Source organism: Bufo gargarizans, chromosome 2 (assembly GCF_014858855.1).
Source record: "Bufo gargarizans isolate SCDJY-AF-19 chromosome 2, ASM1485885v1, whole genome shotgun sequence".
NCBI classification, from domain to species: Eukaryota; Metazoa; Chordata; class Amphibia; order Anura; family Bufonidae; genus Bufo; species Bufo gargarizans.
The window spans coordinates 610,109,947-610,129,317 of record NC_058081.1 but is presented as its reverse complement, the minus strand read 5'-3'; the positions used below and the strand labels follow the sequence as shown (position 1 = coordinate 610,129,317).

At 43.7% G+C, this 19,371-nt stretch overlaps 1 protein-coding gene across 2 annotated transcripts in view; it reads right to left on the bottom strand.

Moving 5' to 3' along the window:
- Positions 1-4,705: 4,705 nt before the first annotated feature.
- SCN3B (sodium voltage-gated channel beta subunit 3) overlaps positions 4,706-19,371 on the bottom strand; it is a 61,344-nt gene continuing 46,678 nt past the window's right edge. For both annotated transcript variants that reach the window (XM_044282016.1, XM_044282017.1), the window contains 2 exons: positions 12,139-12,230; positions 4,706-6,272 (listed from right to left, as the gene is read on the bottom strand). In XM_044282016.1, coding sequence (XP_044137951.1) covers positions 12,164-12,230 — 67 coding nt within the window. In that variant the 3' untranslated portion in view covers positions 4,706-6,272; positions 12,139-12,163. The remainder of the gene's footprint in view (positions 6,273-12,138; positions 12,231-19,371) is intronic.

Genomic DNA, 19,371 nt, shown 5'->3' with positions numbered 1-19,371 from the left:
AAAAATTATGTTTTAATATAGGCAAATGAGCCTCTAGGAGCAACGGGGGCGTTGTCATTACACCTAGAGGCTGTTTTCTCTGCAACTGCCACGTCCTCTGCACTTTAACAGGGCCAGGCAGTGAAAACGTCATGACACCTGGCCCTGCAGGTCAAAGTGGAGAGGGCACGGCAGTTGCAGAGAGAGCAGAGCCCATAGGAGTAACGGCAAGACCCCCATTGCTCCTAGAGGCTCATTTGCATTTATTAAAACATATTATTTCTCAGTAATGCGGACACATATGAACATGGGACCAACACAGGTGTCTTCAGCTGCCAAGCGCACATGGCACAGGTCGGCCAGCTTCACAGGTACAAATCTGCTGACAGATGCCCTTTACCATGAACAGGACAGGGTAACAATGTATACATCCAGTTCACTGACTATGAAACATGACTGAAACAGCCGTTACATAACTTTTCATTATACAATTTAGAATCTCCCTTTAAACTTTGTAATGTCAGATCTCCCTTGATACAACAAGTTTTCTAAAAGGAGGCGCTGGCAGGATGACAAAATATATCCCCCTGGTGGTTTTTCCTCCCCAGTCACTTAAACGCAGGATTACTATTCTTTTTTCCACAATCCAATGGTTCCTGTAGTGTACGCCATCTTCCTGTCCCTGGCAGTCAGTACCGAAAGTGTTACTGGCATGTATGAATACCATGCGCTTCATCTCACTGGGAAAGGCAATGCAGTTGACATAAGGAACCAGAAATGGAAAATCCGTTTAACGTTACCTGTGCAGCTGACGTCCGTAGATGCAGCAGAGATGTATTTTGCTATTCATTTGCTTCAACTACGCAAAAAAACCGCAGGTAACATGTGGCGATACCACAATGAGTTGAGCCAAATGACAAACTCTGGTCTGCTACAGCTGACAAATTCCGCTCTGCTGCATCTCCTGTACTTTCCATTCCCATGATACGAACACATCTGAAAACATTCTGCTAATGGTTTCTAGAAGGTACCAAGTCCTTGTGGAACGTTTTGTTGCTATTGCTTAAAAATCTTAAGTATTGTCTATTCCTAGTGTGTGCAGGTGTTCACACCTCAGCCTGTAACGGACGAGGCGTCAGCAGTGGCGTTAGTCGCCGTCGTAACAAGCGTTTCTCCATAATCCTCTGCTGGCAGCATAGTGTGTAGTCTGGGATTCTTTCTGAGCGGTCTCCATTATCCCCATTGTCTGGTGCTAATATAGTGAAGTGGCACTAACACTGAGCGGTATGGATGGTGCTCACATATATCTAAGTTAATAACTCTGCTTACTGAGACTGGTTTGTCTGGGTATTTAATGTTTTATTTTTTTATAAAAAAAAAAAAAAGTAAAAAAAAAAATTTCTCTATTTATTGTGCTTGCTTGCGGGGATGACGCTATATTTTTGTGAACCTTAAAGGGATGTTGGCAATGTATAGTGTTGACTGTATGGGAACGGCAGCAGACTGTATGTTATGTCTATTAATCCTGTTTATGCAGAGCATGGAGGGAGCCTACGACTGGCCATACTGCTTTTCTGTCTCAAAATTGTTCGAGGACTGTGGTCTGCCCCCCACGGGTCACTAGGAGGAATGACAAGCGGTGATTTAATAGGGGTGCAGTGTTAATCCAAGGTCATGGCCTCTATTGAAACCACTAGCACAGGGAAAATGCCAGTTGAGCATCAAGCACCCTTCATCACACTGTAGATCATCACTTCTGAGTAAAGATGGCAATGGAAACTTTTTATTTTATTTTTTTTGTATGCAAGAAAAGAATGTAGGAGCTTTTACCCATTCATCACAACGGAGAAGTCCATTCCAGCAGATATATTGCACTTGTGCCGCCTGTCAGTCAAGAGATCTCTACAATCATCTACAGGGATGTTGGTTGTTCTATGGTGTTATTGAGTTATTGGCCTCCGAAAGTCGCGGACTTGAACAATAAAAATAATATGTAAGAAATAAACAAATATATATATAAAAAAAAAAAACCTTTGCGCTGTGCGCAGGGGCATTGTGTCCAGGGGGCCTGGTAGCATAGGTATATCAATGGCTTTTCAGCCAAAACTCAATGTGAAATAGCTAGGACAACTCAACTATGAATAAAAATAACTATTCCAATGAGGAATTGATGTCTCCGAGTCGTGATTTGTGCCCTGGGCTCGGCGTGATCGCACCCAGCCTCTTGCCTTGGGCTGCAGCCCACCTACAAAACAAATCCTTGATTGTCTTCATTTCAAAAGAAACACTGAAATTTTATTAGTGTTTAAAGTGTTTGGCAGGTCACAGCTAAGGAAATAATCAGGAAGATCCCCCCCCCCCCCCCCTCAAGATAAGACAGTTGTGACCTCCTCTCCTGTATAAGTAACAGTCATGTTAGTACTTTCTGCTCTTGCGCAGTAGTGCGAGATTGTGATGATGGACATCATGTGCAAGCTCAGAGGTCAAAATGATGAGGAGATGGTAAATCTAGCGCCAGCCGTGTCGTAGCAGGCGGCAGAAGTCCTATAAATGTTACAAGATGGTCGTGATGTCTGCCGCAGTGGTCACAAAAATAACAAAGCACATCACCAAAGAGGATGAGATGAAGGCATTGCTTTATACCGCCAGATACTGATGGAGCGAAGTCATTGAAAGTGTGAGCAGATGCTTATCAGATACAAGACAGTTTCACTATACGAGACCAGTTTTGTTCAGAGGTGTAGTTAAACTTATAGGGTTAGGGGGGTCAAGGGTTAGCAGTCGCTCCCTGGGCCAAAGACCAATTTGCCACATTGAAGGATGGCAGTGCAATAAATGGCACATTGGGGCCGAGAGGCATCAAAAGCATGACAAGGGCCAATATCTGTTCATCATCTAGAGCAAGCATGTCAAACTCAAAGGCTAACATGGGCCAAAAAAACTAAATTTAAGTTTATGTGGGCCGCATAAAAAAAAAACGCCTGGCCGTGCGGAGGCGTGCGGATCCGTCCAGACTTACAATGGAAGTCAATGGGGACGGATCCGTTTGAAGATGACACAATATGGCTCAATCTTCAAACGGATCCGTCCCCCATTGACTTTCAATGTAAAAGTCTGGACGGATCCGTCTGAGGCTACTTTCACAGTTAGAATTTTTTTTACAATATAATGCAGACGGATCCGTTCTGAACGGATCCACCGTCTGCATTATATGAGCGGATCCGTCTCAGACGGATCCGCTCTGAACGCAAGTGTGAAAGTAGCCTTAGGGGCGAGAACCTGGGATCTTTCATCCCTTGTCCTATTCAGCTCTATCAGGGTGAATAGGACTTCACACTGTCCCTGCTGCTCTGTGCCTTGTGCACACAGCATCAGGGATGTTACCATGGCAACCAGGGCTTCTGTAGCGTCCTGGCTGCCATGGTAACTGATCGGAGCCCCAGGCTTACACAGCTGGGGCTCCGATCAGAAGCTGCCACTGCACCACCAATGAGGGGGAGGGGAGAGGTCCCTGTGGCCACTGCCACCAATGATTTCAATACTGGGGGGGTTGAGAGGGGCTGGCGCACTGTGCCACCAATGATTTTAATGGGATGGGGGGGTTGAGGGGGGGGGGCACAGTGCACCACCAATGATAAATTACCCCTTTATACAGGAGGCGGGTACTGGCAGATCAGCAGTTAACCCCTCAGGTGCGGCACCTAAGGGGTTAACTGCCTCTGATCGCAGCTCCCTGTCAGGGGCAGGGTGCCGGCACCCGCCTCCTGTATTGTGTTAAACTACTTTCACTATCAGGCCACACAGAGCGGCGCCCAGCGATGTCTCAGCACTCACCATTAGTCCTGGGCGCCGCTCGTTCGACTGCAGTGCTCCATTACTGTCTCCTCTCCTGCTCCACATGCTGCTGATTACTATCGGAGCGATGGGAGGAGACATCAGCTTCACTAGTGGGCGTTCCTTCTTCCTGGCTGTAGCGCTGTCCAATCGCAGCGCAGGGAGAAGGAACGCCCACTAGTGAAGCTGATGTCTCCTCCCATCGCTCCTATAGTAAGCAGCATGTGGAGCAGGAGAGGAGACAGTAATGGGGCACTGCGGGCGAACGGAGCGGCACCCAGGACTAATGGTGAGTGCTGGGCGCCGCTCTGTGTGGAAATAGTCCAATCATTGGTGGCGCAGTGCGCCCCCCCTCCTCCTCCTATTCTCATTGGTGGCGCAGTGCGCCCGCCCCTCCTCCCCCCTCTATTCTCATTGGTGGCGCAGTGCGCCCGCCCCTCCCCCCCCCCCCCTCTCTTCTCATTGGTGGCAGCGGCAGCAGCACAGGGGGAGGGAGGACAGCTTCCTTCTCCCCGTGCTGCTGAGAGAACATGAGCGCGCCGATAGCAGCGCGCTCATGTTCAGAAATACTTGCCGGGCCGCAAAAATATTCATTGCGGGCCGCATGCGGCCCGCGGGCCGCATGTTTGACACCCATGATCTAGAGATTCGGCTGGCCATCCCTTTAAAACTAGTGCAACAAAACTATGATGAGGTCAATAGCAATCACATCACTTGGTATGTATCCCTTACCTGCACATCTGCAGGCTTTAGTTTCCTATAGTCACTGTTAGGCTCCATTCACACGTCTGTAATAATGGGCCCGCATACGGGTGCGGACCCATTCATTCTCTATGGGGACGGAATGGATGCGGACAGCACACAGTGTGCTATCCGCATTTCCAGAGCCGATCTTCCGGTCCGTGGCTACGGGAAAAAATTGAATATGTCCTATTCTTGTCTGCAATCTACGGGGGTGCCGGCCGGGTGTATTGCGGATCTGCAATGCACTACGCACGTGTGAATAGACCCTTACAGTAAGGTATCTACATTGTAGCAACATGTGGTTGTTTTGTCCATGATGCATAGAGGGAGATTTATCAAAACTGGTGTAAAGGAAAACTGGTTTAGTTGCCAATGGCAACCAATCAGATTCCAAAATTCTTTTTTCACAGCTCCTTTGGAAAATGAAGCGTGGAATCTGACAGTTTTCCTTTACACCAGTTTTGATAATTCTGACCCCTACTTCACACAGTGGTGTCATTTGGCAGTTGCATGCAAATAATGGTGCTAAAAAGCACTACCCAGAAAGGGGAGGATCTACAAAATTCCATTGGGATGATGCTCCATGGGATACAACTTAAATAATGATCAGAAATGTAATTTTACAGAGGAATCCCCTTCGATTCGCCATAAAGTTTTAAAGGGGTTTTCTACTTTTTGAACAAATTTTGGATTCCTCTCCCCCATCCCACTATCAGACTGAGGTCCACTAGAGGAAATTATTCTTGGGGGCCAAGCCCCATATCACCATTAAAGTCTAATAGGTTTTGATGCAAAGGAATAGGATCTAGTGGCAAGTCATCATCTCCAAAGGCAGCTCCAAATGTTTTATTTTGGGGCCCACTATGGTATCAGAGCCTGGGTCCACCTGAGGATCCTCTGGTGGGCCAGTCTGATGCTAGTCCCCATCCCTGCCGGACCGGTTGAAGTAAGCATACTTACCTGTGTTCACCCGTTACCTCTTTGGGCAGTCATTGGCTGTTTCAATACATATGACCCCAAGTAGACAAGTGGGGAATGGAGTGCCATGAACAGATGGAGCCGGAACTGAGCCGCAGGGAGCAGGTAATGTATGCTTCCCTTCACAGGTCCGACGGGGGGAAGACTAAAATTTGTCCAGAAGGTGGAGAACCCATTAACATGCGGAATGTATAGTTCAAGCACCTGGTGCCCTCCTTTGTTCTGCTTCTAGAGTGGCCAATATGATGGAGACTAACAAAGCACAGTGTTCATAGGCTTGTACGAGAAGACGGTGGCCATTGTAGGTGAATGGGAGTAGGAAACATGGATCCCCATCAGAAGGACTAAAAATGACACCAAATGCTTTAACTAGCCCCCCCCCCCCCCCCTCATCATGTTGTGTTAAAATGTTAGATGATCACTTAAAGTGTAAGGTAGCTACTAATGGGTTGCTATGGACAATGTATCTGAACTAGTTTAACAGTGGAACATATGTAAATGGTTTCTCCCATGGATCAGGAAAGGATGAGTGGTCATCATGACCCTGCACATTCACGTCCTGTGTTTCTTCATCTCTGGTGCATTCTTCATTCAGCACATGTGTGAGTTGTCCTGGGTGTTCATAAAGCAGGTAAGGCATTATACAGGGAGCCAGTGAGATATGTGGGAGATAGGCCTGTATGGATAACTCCTGCTCACGTGTTGGTAGATGATTGAGCCGTTTCCTCCAAGGCTACCTACAGAATAAATACCCAACAGTAAGTTATGACAGCAAACCCCTGGCCCTATAAGAAAGGTCAGGTTCCGCTATTATTTTTCCTAAGTAAGGGCTCATGCACACAGCTATTGCCATTTTTGCGGTTTGCAAATTGCGGATCCACAAAACACGGATACAGTACCACCGATGGGCATTCCACATTTTGCGTAATGTAACATCCTGTCCTCTGTAGAACTGTCCTATCCTTGTCCGCAAAACAGATTTTTTTTTTGTTTTTGTTTTTTGAGGGATCGCAGAATGGGCATGCGGATTCGGACAGCACACACATGTGGCTGTCCTCATCTGTTTTGTCCCCCACTGGAGTAAATGGGTCCACATCTGTTCCACAAAAAAAAAAAAAATGCGCGTGCCTGAGCCCTTAAAAAAAAATCTGTCTGCTCTCCTGACATGTCTGTTTTAGTAAATACTTGTTTTTTTATATGAACTAAGTATTTTGGATTATGATTTTTTTAGAACTGTGTTCTGCTCTTCCTTTATTATTCCTCTTAGAAATTGACCACTTAGGGTGGGTTCACACATATAGGGCTAGATGTATCATTACACTTACATCTTACTCCACTTTTACATATGTCCAAAGTCACTTTTGGCTAATTCAGATTTTTTAAGGCTACATGCGTGCATGAGGCCTAATACTGTGATAAATGTGATTTGCCGGTAGCAGTTTATCCTTCAGTAAGCGGCATTACAAAAGTCGCACGTTTTTACGAAAAAATCGCATGTTCTATTAAAAAGTCGCATAACATAAGCATGGTACTCACTGGAGTGAAATTGCGCAATCTTTTGCGACTTTTCAAATTTTTGCAATAGTAAATCTGTCTAAAGATTTATTTACATAAGAAAACACGCCCACTTTTAGAAAACTGGTGAGCATAGCACAGAGCCAATAAAGGTCGCAAATTTTTGTGCAGTTTTAGCGATTGCGCAAAAAATTTGCGACTTTTTCACTCCATTATTTTGACTTGAGCTAATGATAAATCTGGCCCATTGTTTTTTTTAGAGGAGGTTTTGTGGCAGATTTTCCTGCAGATTTCCCAGCCAATAGAGAATTCAGCAGTCGGGAGAAGTAGAAGTTCTTCTTTTATATTTCTGATTCCTTTTAAATCCATTTTTGGCTTTGGCTGAAAATCCTGCAGGCAAATCTGCCTCAAAAACTTAGAACCTACCCTTAGGGCTCATGCACACGACAGTTGCCTGTTTTGCGGTCCGCAAATAGCGGATTTTGAAAACATGAATACCGGCCGTGTGCATTCCACATCTTGCAGAACGGAATGTCTGGCCCATAATAGAACAGTCTTATCCTTGTCAGTAATGCGGGCAAGAATAGGACATGTTCTATATTTTTGCGGAACGGACATACAGACAGCAGATGGTGTGCTGTTCACATTTTTTGCGGCCCCATTGAAGTGAATGGGTCTGCATTTGCCCCACGAAAAATGCTTATTAGATGCAGAACAAAAATACGTTCGTGTGCATGAGCCCTTATAAAAAAGGGTGTGTCCCAACACAGTCTGACACTAACAGCACTGATTGGATAATGTCAGAGTATTTAGGGACACACCTACTGGTGACACCCAATTTATTCATAAATTGCTAGTAGGAATAACAGAACAGCGCAGCTCAGATTTGTGACAGACGATGATCTAGAATTATGTTATGGGAATATAGTTAGTTACTAAGCCCATATGTCAGGAGAGGAGACAGGTTGTCTTTACAGTGTTGACCTTCTTTTTAAATCGCCATTTTCAATTTGCATACAAAATTTATATACATAAAATTAGGAGTCTGTATAAATACATTACTTATCCTGAGTAGGGATGAGCGAACCTGAACCGCAAAGTTTGGGTTTGTACCGAACTTTGGGAGTTCAGCTACCTGGACCCAAACATCTTTACCGAAGTCCGGGTTAAGACGGAATGCAAAAGGGACACCTTTTAGAGGCATTCCATTTTGCATATTGTCATAACAGAAGTCTATAGAAGGCATAATAAATCCGTCCTGGTTTCGGTTATGCAGGAGAGGACTCTGTTATGCTGCCCATAGACTTCTATTATGACGGAATGCAAAATGGAAGCGTTTAACTCCTTCAGGACCCTGCCATTTTTCACCTTAAGGACCAGGCCAGTTTTTGCAAATCTGATGTGTCACTTTATGTGGTGATAACTTTAAAACGCTTTTACTTATCCAAGCCATTCTGAGATAGTTTTCTCTTCACATATTGTACTTCATGACATGAAATTTGAGTCAAAATATTTAAATTTTAGTTATAAAAAATACCAAATTTATTAAGAATTTTGAAAAATTCGCAGTTTTCAAATTTTCAATTTCTCTGCTTTTAAAACAGATAGTGATCCCTCCTAAAATGGTTATTACTTTACATTCCCGACATGTCTACTTCATGTTTTGGATCATTTTGTAAATTACATTTTCCTTTTTTTGGATGTTACAAGGCTTAGAATTTTAAAAGCAAATCTTAAAATTTTTAAGAAAATTTCCAAAACTCAATTTTTAAGGACCAGTTCAGGTCTGAAGTCACTTTGTGGGGCTTGCATAATAGAAACCACCCATAAATGGCCCTATTTTAGAAACTCCACCCCTCATGGTATTCAAAACTAAACTGATTTTAGAAACTTTGTTAACCCTTTGGGTGTTCAGCAAGAATTACATTTTTTGGCAGATTTTCCATTTTAATCAATTTTTTCCCGCTAACAAAGCAAGGGTTAACAGCCAAACAAAACTCAATAGTTATTACCCAGATTCTGTAGTTTACACAAACACCCCATTTGTGATCGTAAACTGCTGTATGGGTACACGGCAGGGCGCAGAAGGAAAAGAGCGCCATGTGGTTTTTGGAGGGCAGATTTCACTGGGATAATTTTAAGTTGCCATGTCAAATTTGAGGACCCCCTGATGCACCCCTATAGTAGAAACTCAAAAAAAGTGACCCCATTTTGTAAACTACGGGATAAGGTGGCAGTTTGTTGGTACTATTTTAGGGTACCTATGGTTTTTGGTTGCTCTATATTACACTTTTTATGAGGTAAGGTAACAAAAAAAATAGCTGTTTTGGCACTGTTTTTATTTTTTACAATGTTCATCTGAAAGGATAGATTATGTGCTATTTTTATGGAGCAGGTTGTTACAGATGCAACAATGCCAAATACAGGTACTTTTTTTGGTTGTTTCAGTTTTACATAATAAAGCATTTCTGGAAAAAAATGATATTCTGAAAGCCATTGTTTTTTTTATTTTTTGGGTGACTGTCTTATGTAGGGGCTAATTTTTTGCAGGATGAGATGATTGTTTAATTGGTACTATTTTGGGGTTCGTATGACTTTTTGATCGCTTGGTATTATACTTTTTGTGATGTAAGGTGACAAAAAAATAGCTTTTTTGAGACCCTTTTTTATTTTTTTACAGTGTTTACCTGAGGGTCATGTGATAGTTTTATACAGCAGGTTATTACGGACGTGGCAATACCTAATATGTTATTTTTTTTTTCAATTTAAGTTTTACACAATAAAAGCATTTTTGAAACAAAAAAAAAAGTCATGTTTTGGTGTTTCCATATTCTGAGAGCCATAGTTTTTTTTTTTTATTATTCTTTGGGCGATTGTCTTTGTACCAATCAAACCATCATCATTTCACACCCTGTCAGTCTTGATTGACAGGGCCAGGAGGAGACGAACACTGGCCTGGCCCTGTCAATCAAGACTGACAGGGTGTGGAATGAGAACGGGAGAACGGAGCCTCTAGGAGCAGGAGCAACATCCCCCTGCTCCTAGAGGCTAATTCGCATATTATAAAAGTTAGAATTGTGCAGTAATGGGGGCATGAATAAGCATAAGAATAGTAGAGTTAGGTTCTGATGACATTAACGATGTGCTAATGTCAGCCAGTTTAATGGGGATAATTCTGGTGACAGAAACCCTTTAAGTATTATGTTATTTTCTGATATAACAATGTTTTAACGGGAAAATAATAAAGTGAAGTTCGGGTCCCCAATGACTTCAATCAGGTTCGAGCTCGGGTCCCGAACCCAAACTTTGACCTGAAGTTTAGGCGAACCCGAACTTTCATGGGTTCACTCATCCCTAATCCTGAGTTACATCCTGTTTTATACTCCAGAGCTGCACTCACTATTCTGCTGGTGGAGTCACTGTGTACATACATTACTTACCTTGTACTTAACCAGCATTCTCTTGTTCAGTGTCTGCATTGATGCTCTGATAATGTACATTTTGTGAATGGTCATCTGTACACCAGGCACTGTACAGTCATCTGAATGCGTATTATCTGATCGTTGAAGGTCCATCAACCTGTACTGATCAGCTGTTCTGCAGTAGCTCTGGTGCCCACTTCCGGAGTATCGGGCCTCACTATCTGTTATCGATGGCCTATCCTGAGGAGATTTAGAAAACCCCTTTAAGGGCTCGTCTGACAAGTGCAGCTCCGGAGTATAATACAGGCTGTAGCTCAGGATCCGTGTAGAATAGGTAATGTAATTTATATGTTCAGTTTATACTGACAACTTTTTATGCAGGAAGTATCTATATATGTAAACTGTAGCTCCTGAGAGAGCAATTTCTATATGAAACAACCAAGATGTGCTTTCCTTGGTCTCCGCAGATGTCATCGACATGGGAAGGCAGATTTACAACATTGCACTAAGTCCTAACTGCTGTTTATGGGACACAATTCTGTGACACTGTCCAGATAGTCTTTTTCATAGGTTTTGTAAGTTTGTAATGCAGTTATAATAGGGATATGGTCCAGAACGCTGTATTACTGAGTCATTTTTCCGGTGGCATACAATGGAAGCCTCAGGTGCTAATAGGTCCACCTGGTAGCCAAAACCTAGCACCACTTCCCAAGATTCTTTCACACTCGTGTTTTGTGCGGATCAGTCATGGACGGATCCGTTCTGAACGGATCCTTTTGTATTATCTTTAACATAGCCAAGATGGATCCGTCTTGAACACCAATGGAGGACAGATCAGTTTTCTATTGTGCCAGATTGTGTCAGTGAAAACGGATCCGTCTGTATTGACTTACATTGCGTGTCAGAACGGATCAGTTTTCTCCGTTTCAGCAGACGGACACCAAAACGTCTCTAAAGCGGAATGGAGACGGAATGGAGACAAACTGATGCATTCTGAGCGGATCCTTTTCCCTTCAGAATGCATTAGAATGCAAACTGATCCGTTTCGGACCGCATGTGAGAGCCCTGAACGGATCTCACAAACGGAAAGCCAAAACGCCAGTGTGAAAGCAGACTAAAGAATCATAAATCTCTGCAAACTAAAATTCCATTAATTTGTCATTCGAGGGATCTAATATATGCCAGGTTATCTGATGGTCTTTACATACCTGCAAGACACATTTCCAAAGTACTGGATTACAGATATTCAGACAAGGACAGATATACTACTGTGTGTGTTTACCTGTTCCCCAATGATTCCCTAACATGAGCACTGTCAGTGCCAGTGCAGAACGTGCCTATAGACTTCCAGAAGCTTCAGTGAGGTGCCAAAGAACCACTGAGCACCAGACAAATTCCTCTTAATATGGTAATGGATGATTTCTGTTGCAGGCCTGATTGTTGGCATGGCTGGACCATAACATACAAGCTTAAATGGTTTCTACGGAATAAATTATGCTTTTTTCTTTTTATCAAACCGTTATCTCTGCACCGTTGTCTGCTTCTGGTCTTGTGAGAGTCCAGATTATCTTCTAAATCTGCGCCAGGAAATACGCGCTACATCCATGTTACAGCATCATACATCTATTTACTAGCCCTCTGTTACATGTCTGGATCGGATGCCTACCTCTGTGAGTTGATATCGTCTCGCTTCATTGATCCTCCACTTGAACAGGACAGTGTTCCTTGTTTTCTGAGGGTATTGCTAGATAATCCGTGCTGTGAAACAAGGGATATATGAAGATATATTGATTACAGATATTATTATACAGTAGCGTTTAAAAAATAGCAGTTCAGCATCATTACTTGATCACTGTTTTTAGTAGAAGCAATATTTCTCATAGCAAATAATTTACTTGGAAGCGCAGTAGAGTAATACATAAAAAGCAGACCCAATGAGTTAGGCTACTTTCACACTAGCGGCAGGCTGTTCCGTCAGGTGAACAGCCTGTCGGATCCGTCCTGCCGCTAGTGAACACGTGCCCCCGGACTGCCGTTCCGTCCCCATTGATTATAATAGGGGCGTGGTGGCATGGCGAGAGGCTGCCGGAATAAATGTTGGACATGTCGTATAGTCAATGGGGACGGCACGGAAGTCCGGGGGCACGCGTTCACTAGCGGCAGGACGGATGCCGGAGGTCCGTGCCGCTTGTATGAAAGTAGCCTTAGACATGCATGCAGTAATTAAATCATTAAAGGGGGTGTCATCTCAAGCATTGGTTGCATATCACTAGAATATGCCACCAATGTCTGATAGGTGCGGGTCCAGAGGTGGGACTTTAGAATGGAGCCCACAAAATAAAGGAGAGTGGACTGCGCATGCACGGCTGCCCCCCATTCATTTCTATGGGACTGCCGAAAATAACGCTGAATGGAGCGGTGGCTGTGCTTGCACTGTGCACTTTCCATTCATTTCTACTAAACTTCCGAAATAGCCAAGCTACTTTCGGCACTCCCGTAGAAATAAATGGAGAGCAGCCGAGCATGCGCTGCCTACTTTATTTTACTTTGTGGACTCCCAGAGGTGGGACCCACAGCTATCAAAGACACAACACCTTTAATTGAAAGGGATGTGCTCAAAGTAACAGCAGTGAGGAATTAAAGGCTATGTACACCTTTGGGGCAATTCTTGTTTTATGATTGCATTTTATCATTTTGGGCTATCTTAAATTATCATTTAATGTAGGATGGTGGGGAAAATTGCACATGTTGGTTATAGTGCATTTCCTGTTGGAATACAAAAAAAAAAATGAGTTGTTCCAGACATTGTTCTGATGAACAACATACTTTCAGAAGTTGATTGGAGAAGAAAAAAAACATATAGTGCAGAAAATTATAGTTTTCTAAGCTAAAATGAACTAAAATGCCTTGAAGTGGCAAGCAAAACCTGAAAAGCGGAAGGAAGTGCAGAACTACCGTTAGTATGGATCAAAGAATAGTGAAAATGGCAAATGATCACCTCCAGAAAGATCTGAAGTTACCAGTGAGTACTGCTAGAGTCAGAAGATGATTAAGTGAAGCAAAATGACCAGCAAGAACTCCCCACAAAGTCTCGTTGTTGAAATAATGACATGTCCTGTAATGACATGTTTTTTATATCCTTTAGGGCCGCACCGCCGATCACCACAGGCGGCGCGGCTCTGGATGTAATTGCGGCGGTGGGGGGGGGCAGTAGGAGATGAGCGCTTCCATTGTGGAAGCGCTCATCTCCATATCTAATCCATCTGTATCGCCGTCCTTAGGACAGCGATACAGATGGCTGTGCTGCGGCAGAGCAGGGGAGGGAGATGTGTGTCCCTCCCCTGTTCTTCTGATAGGCCTTCAGCCTATCAGAGGCCGGCTCAGACAGCGCGATGACGTCATCATCGCGCCGCCAGAGCCGGGCAGGGACACAGGCCGGAAGAGGACTGCTTCGCATCGCTGCTGATGGAGGTAAGTATCAGTGTATGTTATTTTTATTTTTATTTTTTTTGGAGGGGGGGAGCTGACACTATGGGGGCACTAAAGGGGAGAACGGCACTATGGGGCATCTGGTGGTACTTTTTTTTTGGGTGGCACTTCTTACTGGCACATTATGGGGGAGAAGAGCAAGTTCTACCAGGAGTACAGATATTCTAAATTCCCTACTGGGGTTATCCCTACAACAAATGGTTGAGGAGCCAACCCGGAGGGAGGCCATTTTGGATTTGGTATTCACAAATGGGGATTCGGTATATGATGTCATTGTAGGCGAAACCTTGGGATCTAGTGATCACCAGTCAGTGTGGTTTAATATAAGAACCGTGAAAGAGTCCCACCACACAAAAACAAAAGTTTTTTAGATTTTAGAAAAACAGACTTTTCAAAAATGAAATTAGTCATAAATGAGTCCTTATCAGACTGGAACGGATTACATGGAATCCAGGAGAAATGGGACTACTTAAAAGGTGCATTATTGAAGGCAACAGAAAATTGCATTAGACTTGTCAGTAAAAGCAAAAAAAGGAAGAGACCACTGTGGTACTCAGCAGAAGTGGCCCAAATCATTAAAAATAAAAAGCTAGCATTTTGTAATTATAAAAAAAAACAGAGCAATGAAGATAAGGAAATCTACAAGATTAGGCAGAAAGAGGCCAAGCAAGTTATAAGAACTTCTAAAGCTCAGGCAGAAGAAAAACTAGCTCAGTCTATGAAAAAAGGGGATAAGACATTCTTCAGATATATAAATGAAAAAAGGAAATTAAAACAAGGAATAACTAAATTAAAAACAAAGGACGGAAGGTATGTAGAAGAGAATAAAGGGCTAGCCGACTGCCTTAATGAATACTTCTGTTCAGTTTTTACAAAAGAAAAAGAAGGAGAAGAGGACCTCCACTAGAAAGGATGACTAATAAATCGTTTGATGCATGTGTCTTTACAGAGGAAGATGTTCTAAGTTTGCTGTCTAAAGTGAAGACAAATAAGTCACAGGGGCCTGATGAGATACACCCAAAATTATTAAAAGAGCTTAGTGGTGAGCTGGCAAAACCGTTAACAGATTTATTTAACCAATCATTAGTAACAGGAGTCGTCCCGGAAGATTGGAAATTGGCAAATGTCGTGCCCATTCACAAGAAAGGTAGTAGGGAGGAATCGAGCAACTATAGACCAGTGAGTCTGACATCAATAGTAGGCAAATTAATGGAAACCCTATTAAAGGATAGGATTGTGGAACATCTAAAATCCCATGGATTGCAAGATGAAAAACAACATGGGTTTACTTCAGGGAGATCATGTCAAACAAATCTTATAGATTTTTTTGACTGGGTGACTAAAATAATAGACGGTGGAGGTGCAGTAGACATCGCATATCTAGATTTTAGTAAGGCTTTTGACACTGTCCCACATAGAAGACTTATCAATAAACTGCAGTCATTGAGCATGGACTCCCATATTGTTGAGTGGATTAGGCAGTGGCTGAGTGACAGACAACAGAGGGTTGTAGTCAATGGAGAACATTCAAAACAAGGTCATGTTACCAGTGGGGTTCCACAGGGATCTGTACTGGGACCAATTTTGTTTAATATCTTCATAAGTGATATTGCAAAAGGCCTCGATGGTAAGGTTTGTCTTTTTGCTGATGACACAAAGATATGTAACAGGGTTGATGTTCCTGGAGGGAAACGCCAAATGGAAAAGGATTTAGGAAAACTAGATGAATGGTCAGAACTCTGGCAACTGAAATTTAATGTGGATAAGTGCAAGATAATGCACCTGGGGCGTAAAAACCCAAGGGCAGAATATAGAATATTTGACACAGTCCTGACCTCAGTATCTGAGGAAAGGGATTTAGGAGTAATTATTTCAGAAGACTTAAAGGTGGGAAGACAATGTAATAAAGCAGCACGAAATGCCAGCAGAATGCTTGGATGTATAGGGAGAGGTATAAGCAGTAGAAAGAGTGAAGTGCTTATGCTGCTGTACAGAACACTGGTGAGACCTCACTTGGAGTATAGTGCTCAGTACTGGAGACCATATCTCCAGAAGGATATAGATACTCTAGAGAGAGTTCAGAGAAGAGCTACTAAACTAGTACATGGATTGCAGGATAAAACTTACCAGGAAAGGTTAAAAGACCTTAATATGTATAGCTTGGAAGAAAGACGAGAAACAGGGGATATGATAGAAACTTTTAAATACATAAAGGGAATCAACTCGGTAACGGAGGAGAGCATATTTAAAAGAAGAAAAACTACCACAAGAGGACACAGTTTTAAATTAGAGGGGCAAAGGTTTAAAAGTAATATAAGGAAGTATTACTTTACTGAGAGAGTAGTGGATGCATGGAATAGCCTTCCTGCAGAAGTGGTAGCTGCAAATACAGTGAAGGAGTTTAAGCATGCATGGGATAGGCATAAGGCTATCCTTCATATAAGATAGGGCCAGGGACTATTCATAGGATTCAGATATATTGGGCAGACTAGATGGGCCAAATGGTTCTTATCTGCCGACACATTCTATGTTTCTATGTTTCTATGGGGGCTCTAAAGGGGCTTTTTTTTTTTGTTTACACATTATGGGGGGCACTATAGGGGAGAACGGCACTAGGGGGCATCTGGTGGCACTATAGGGGCATTATTTGGGGGGCACCATGGGGGAGAGAAGCACTATGGGGGCTCTAAAGGGGCTTTTTTTTTTTTTACACATTATGGGGGCACTATGGGGCATCTGGTGGCACTATAGGGGCATTATTTGGGGGCACTATGGGGAAGTGGGGGTTCTAAAGGGGCCTTTTTTCTTATTGGCACATGGGGGCATTATGGCATCTGGTGGCACTAAGGGGGCATTTTTTACTGGCACATTATGGGAGGCACTATAGGGGAGGGCGGCACTATGGAGGAGTGGAGCACTATTGGGGCATATGGTGGCACTTTGAAGGGGCATTTTTTACTGGCACATTATGGGGCAGCACCATGGGGGCATCTGGAGGGTCTAAAGGGGCTTTTTTTTAATTGACACATTATGGGGGCACTATTGGGGAGAATGGCACTATGGGGCATCTGGTGGCACTATAGGGGCACTAAGGGGAAGTGGGGGCTCTAAAGGGGCCTTTATTCTTATTGGCACATTATGGGGGCATTATGGCATCTGGTGGCACTAAGGGGGCATTTTTTTACTGGCACATTATGGTAGGCACTATAGGGGAGAGCGGCACTATGGGGGAGAGGAGCACTATTGAGGCATATGGTGGCACTTAGAAGGGGCATTTTTTACTGGCATATTATGGGGGACACTATGGGGAAGGGGGAGAGGAGCACTATGAGGGCATTTACTGGGGCACTATATAGGGGTATTTTATACTGGCATACATTATGGGGACATTAGCTCAACAGCGGGCACTAAGCAGGGGTATTTCATTTACTGTCATATTGTAGGGAGAATTATTAGCACTAGGAGGTATTATGCGGAGCTTTGCTAATACTGGGGGGCTATGAGGAACATGATTACTAGTATGGGCACTATAGGGGCATTATTACTACTAAGTGTGCTCTGGCAGAGAATTATTTCTATTTTGGGGAGCCCTGTTACTTTGGGGGGCACCCTGCCACAGTATCAGCTTAGCACAATAATTTTTGGGGGACATTATCTTTATACTATTAGTGTCTGGGCGCAGTTATTTTTTTAGAGCACTGTGTGCCAATAATTGTTAAAGGGGGCACTATCTGTGTGGTAGTAGTATTTCCAGGGGGACTGTTTCTGCAGTATAGTATTGGGGGCACAGCAGGCACAGTATTGGGGGCACTATCTGTGTGGTAGTAGTATTTCCAGGGGGACTGTTTCTGCAGTATAGTATTGGGGGCACAGCGGGCACAGTATTGGGGGCACTATCTGTGTGGTAGTAGTATTTCCAGGGGGACTGTTTCTGCAGTATAGTATTGGGGGCACAGCGGGCACAGTATTAGGGCACTATCTGTGTGGTAGCAGTATTTCCAGGGGGATTGTTTCTGCAGTATAGTATTGGGGGCACAGCGGGCACTATCTGTGTGGTAGTAGTATTTCCAGGGGGACTGTTTCTGCAGTATAATATTGGGGGTGGCAGGAAAGGGTGTTCAGAAGATGTGAAGATGATGGAAATGTGGGAAACTAATGTCTGTTTGTTAATCTCTGCACAGACGGGAGATGGCGGAAAAATCATCATGGCGGTCTGGTCTGAATGGAGAAGATAAGGAAAGAGAATGTCTACAACAAAGGTGACATCACTGGATGTAAGAGGTATGAGGTTCTATGTAGGAGAGGAGATGCTCCGGTTCCTCCCCCTGCCATTTGCAGAAGGAGGATTCAGAGCTGGGTGAGGACGGTCAAGGGGGGCAGCAGGCCACGGGTGGGTGGAAGATGGTGAAGGGAACCACAGGTCTTGAGCAGGATCTGGGGAGGGAGGAGAGGGAAAGGAGCTTCCTGGCTGTAGCCGGCTGTCTATTGTATGATGTGAAGCAGGCAGTGCAGCCAGGACAGACCTCCCCCGCTCTCCGTATGATGTGTAGAGACAGGCCGCAACTATAGAATGTCAGCTGTACAGTGTTTGTTGGGAGTGGCCTATTATATGTAGGAGGGGCTTATAATAATGGACGGGGCCCATTTTTTTAATATTTCCTACAGAACTTTTAGAATCGCCAAGTAAAAGAATCAGCGCAACACACTACACCCCTTCCCTGCATTTTTAAATATAAAGGGGGCTTTGAAAAATTGAATTAGCACAGCGCACTACACATGCCACATTTTTTTGCCTTTCGGACCCCCCCTAGACAAAATTCCTGGGTGCTCCCCTGTGAACATGTTAACATTTGCCCAGGAACACACTGACTGGCCCAAAGAGAAATGGTGCAAGATTTTGTGGCCAAAGTATGCCACTGTATACGTGCTCAGTGGCATATGTTGGAGCCTGCTATCTGACCTATATTATCGATGGAAGGATTGAATACTGTGTGCAAAGAAGCTAATTTTCACATTTGCATAAGGCCTCATGCACACGACCGTTGTTGTGTTCCGTTCCGCAAATTGTGGTTCCGTTGTTCCGTGATCCGTTTCCGTTTTTGTTTCCGTGTGTCTTCCTTTATTTTTGGAGGACCACCAGACATAAAGGAATGTAAAAAAAAGTCTAAGACAGGTTTGCCATGCAAATAATAGGAAAAAAATGGACGCGGACGGCAATCTTGTGTGCCTCCGCGTTTTTTAGCGGTCCTATTTACTTGACTGGGTCCGCAAAAATAATAGGACAGGTTGTATTGCCGGGGGTTTGTAAGGCTCCGTCCAGCCCAATTGAGATCTGGCCGCATTCTGGCATTTTCAGATTATATCCGAAATTTTTTAGTTATAAAAAAAAAAATGCTGGCACTGCTATTTT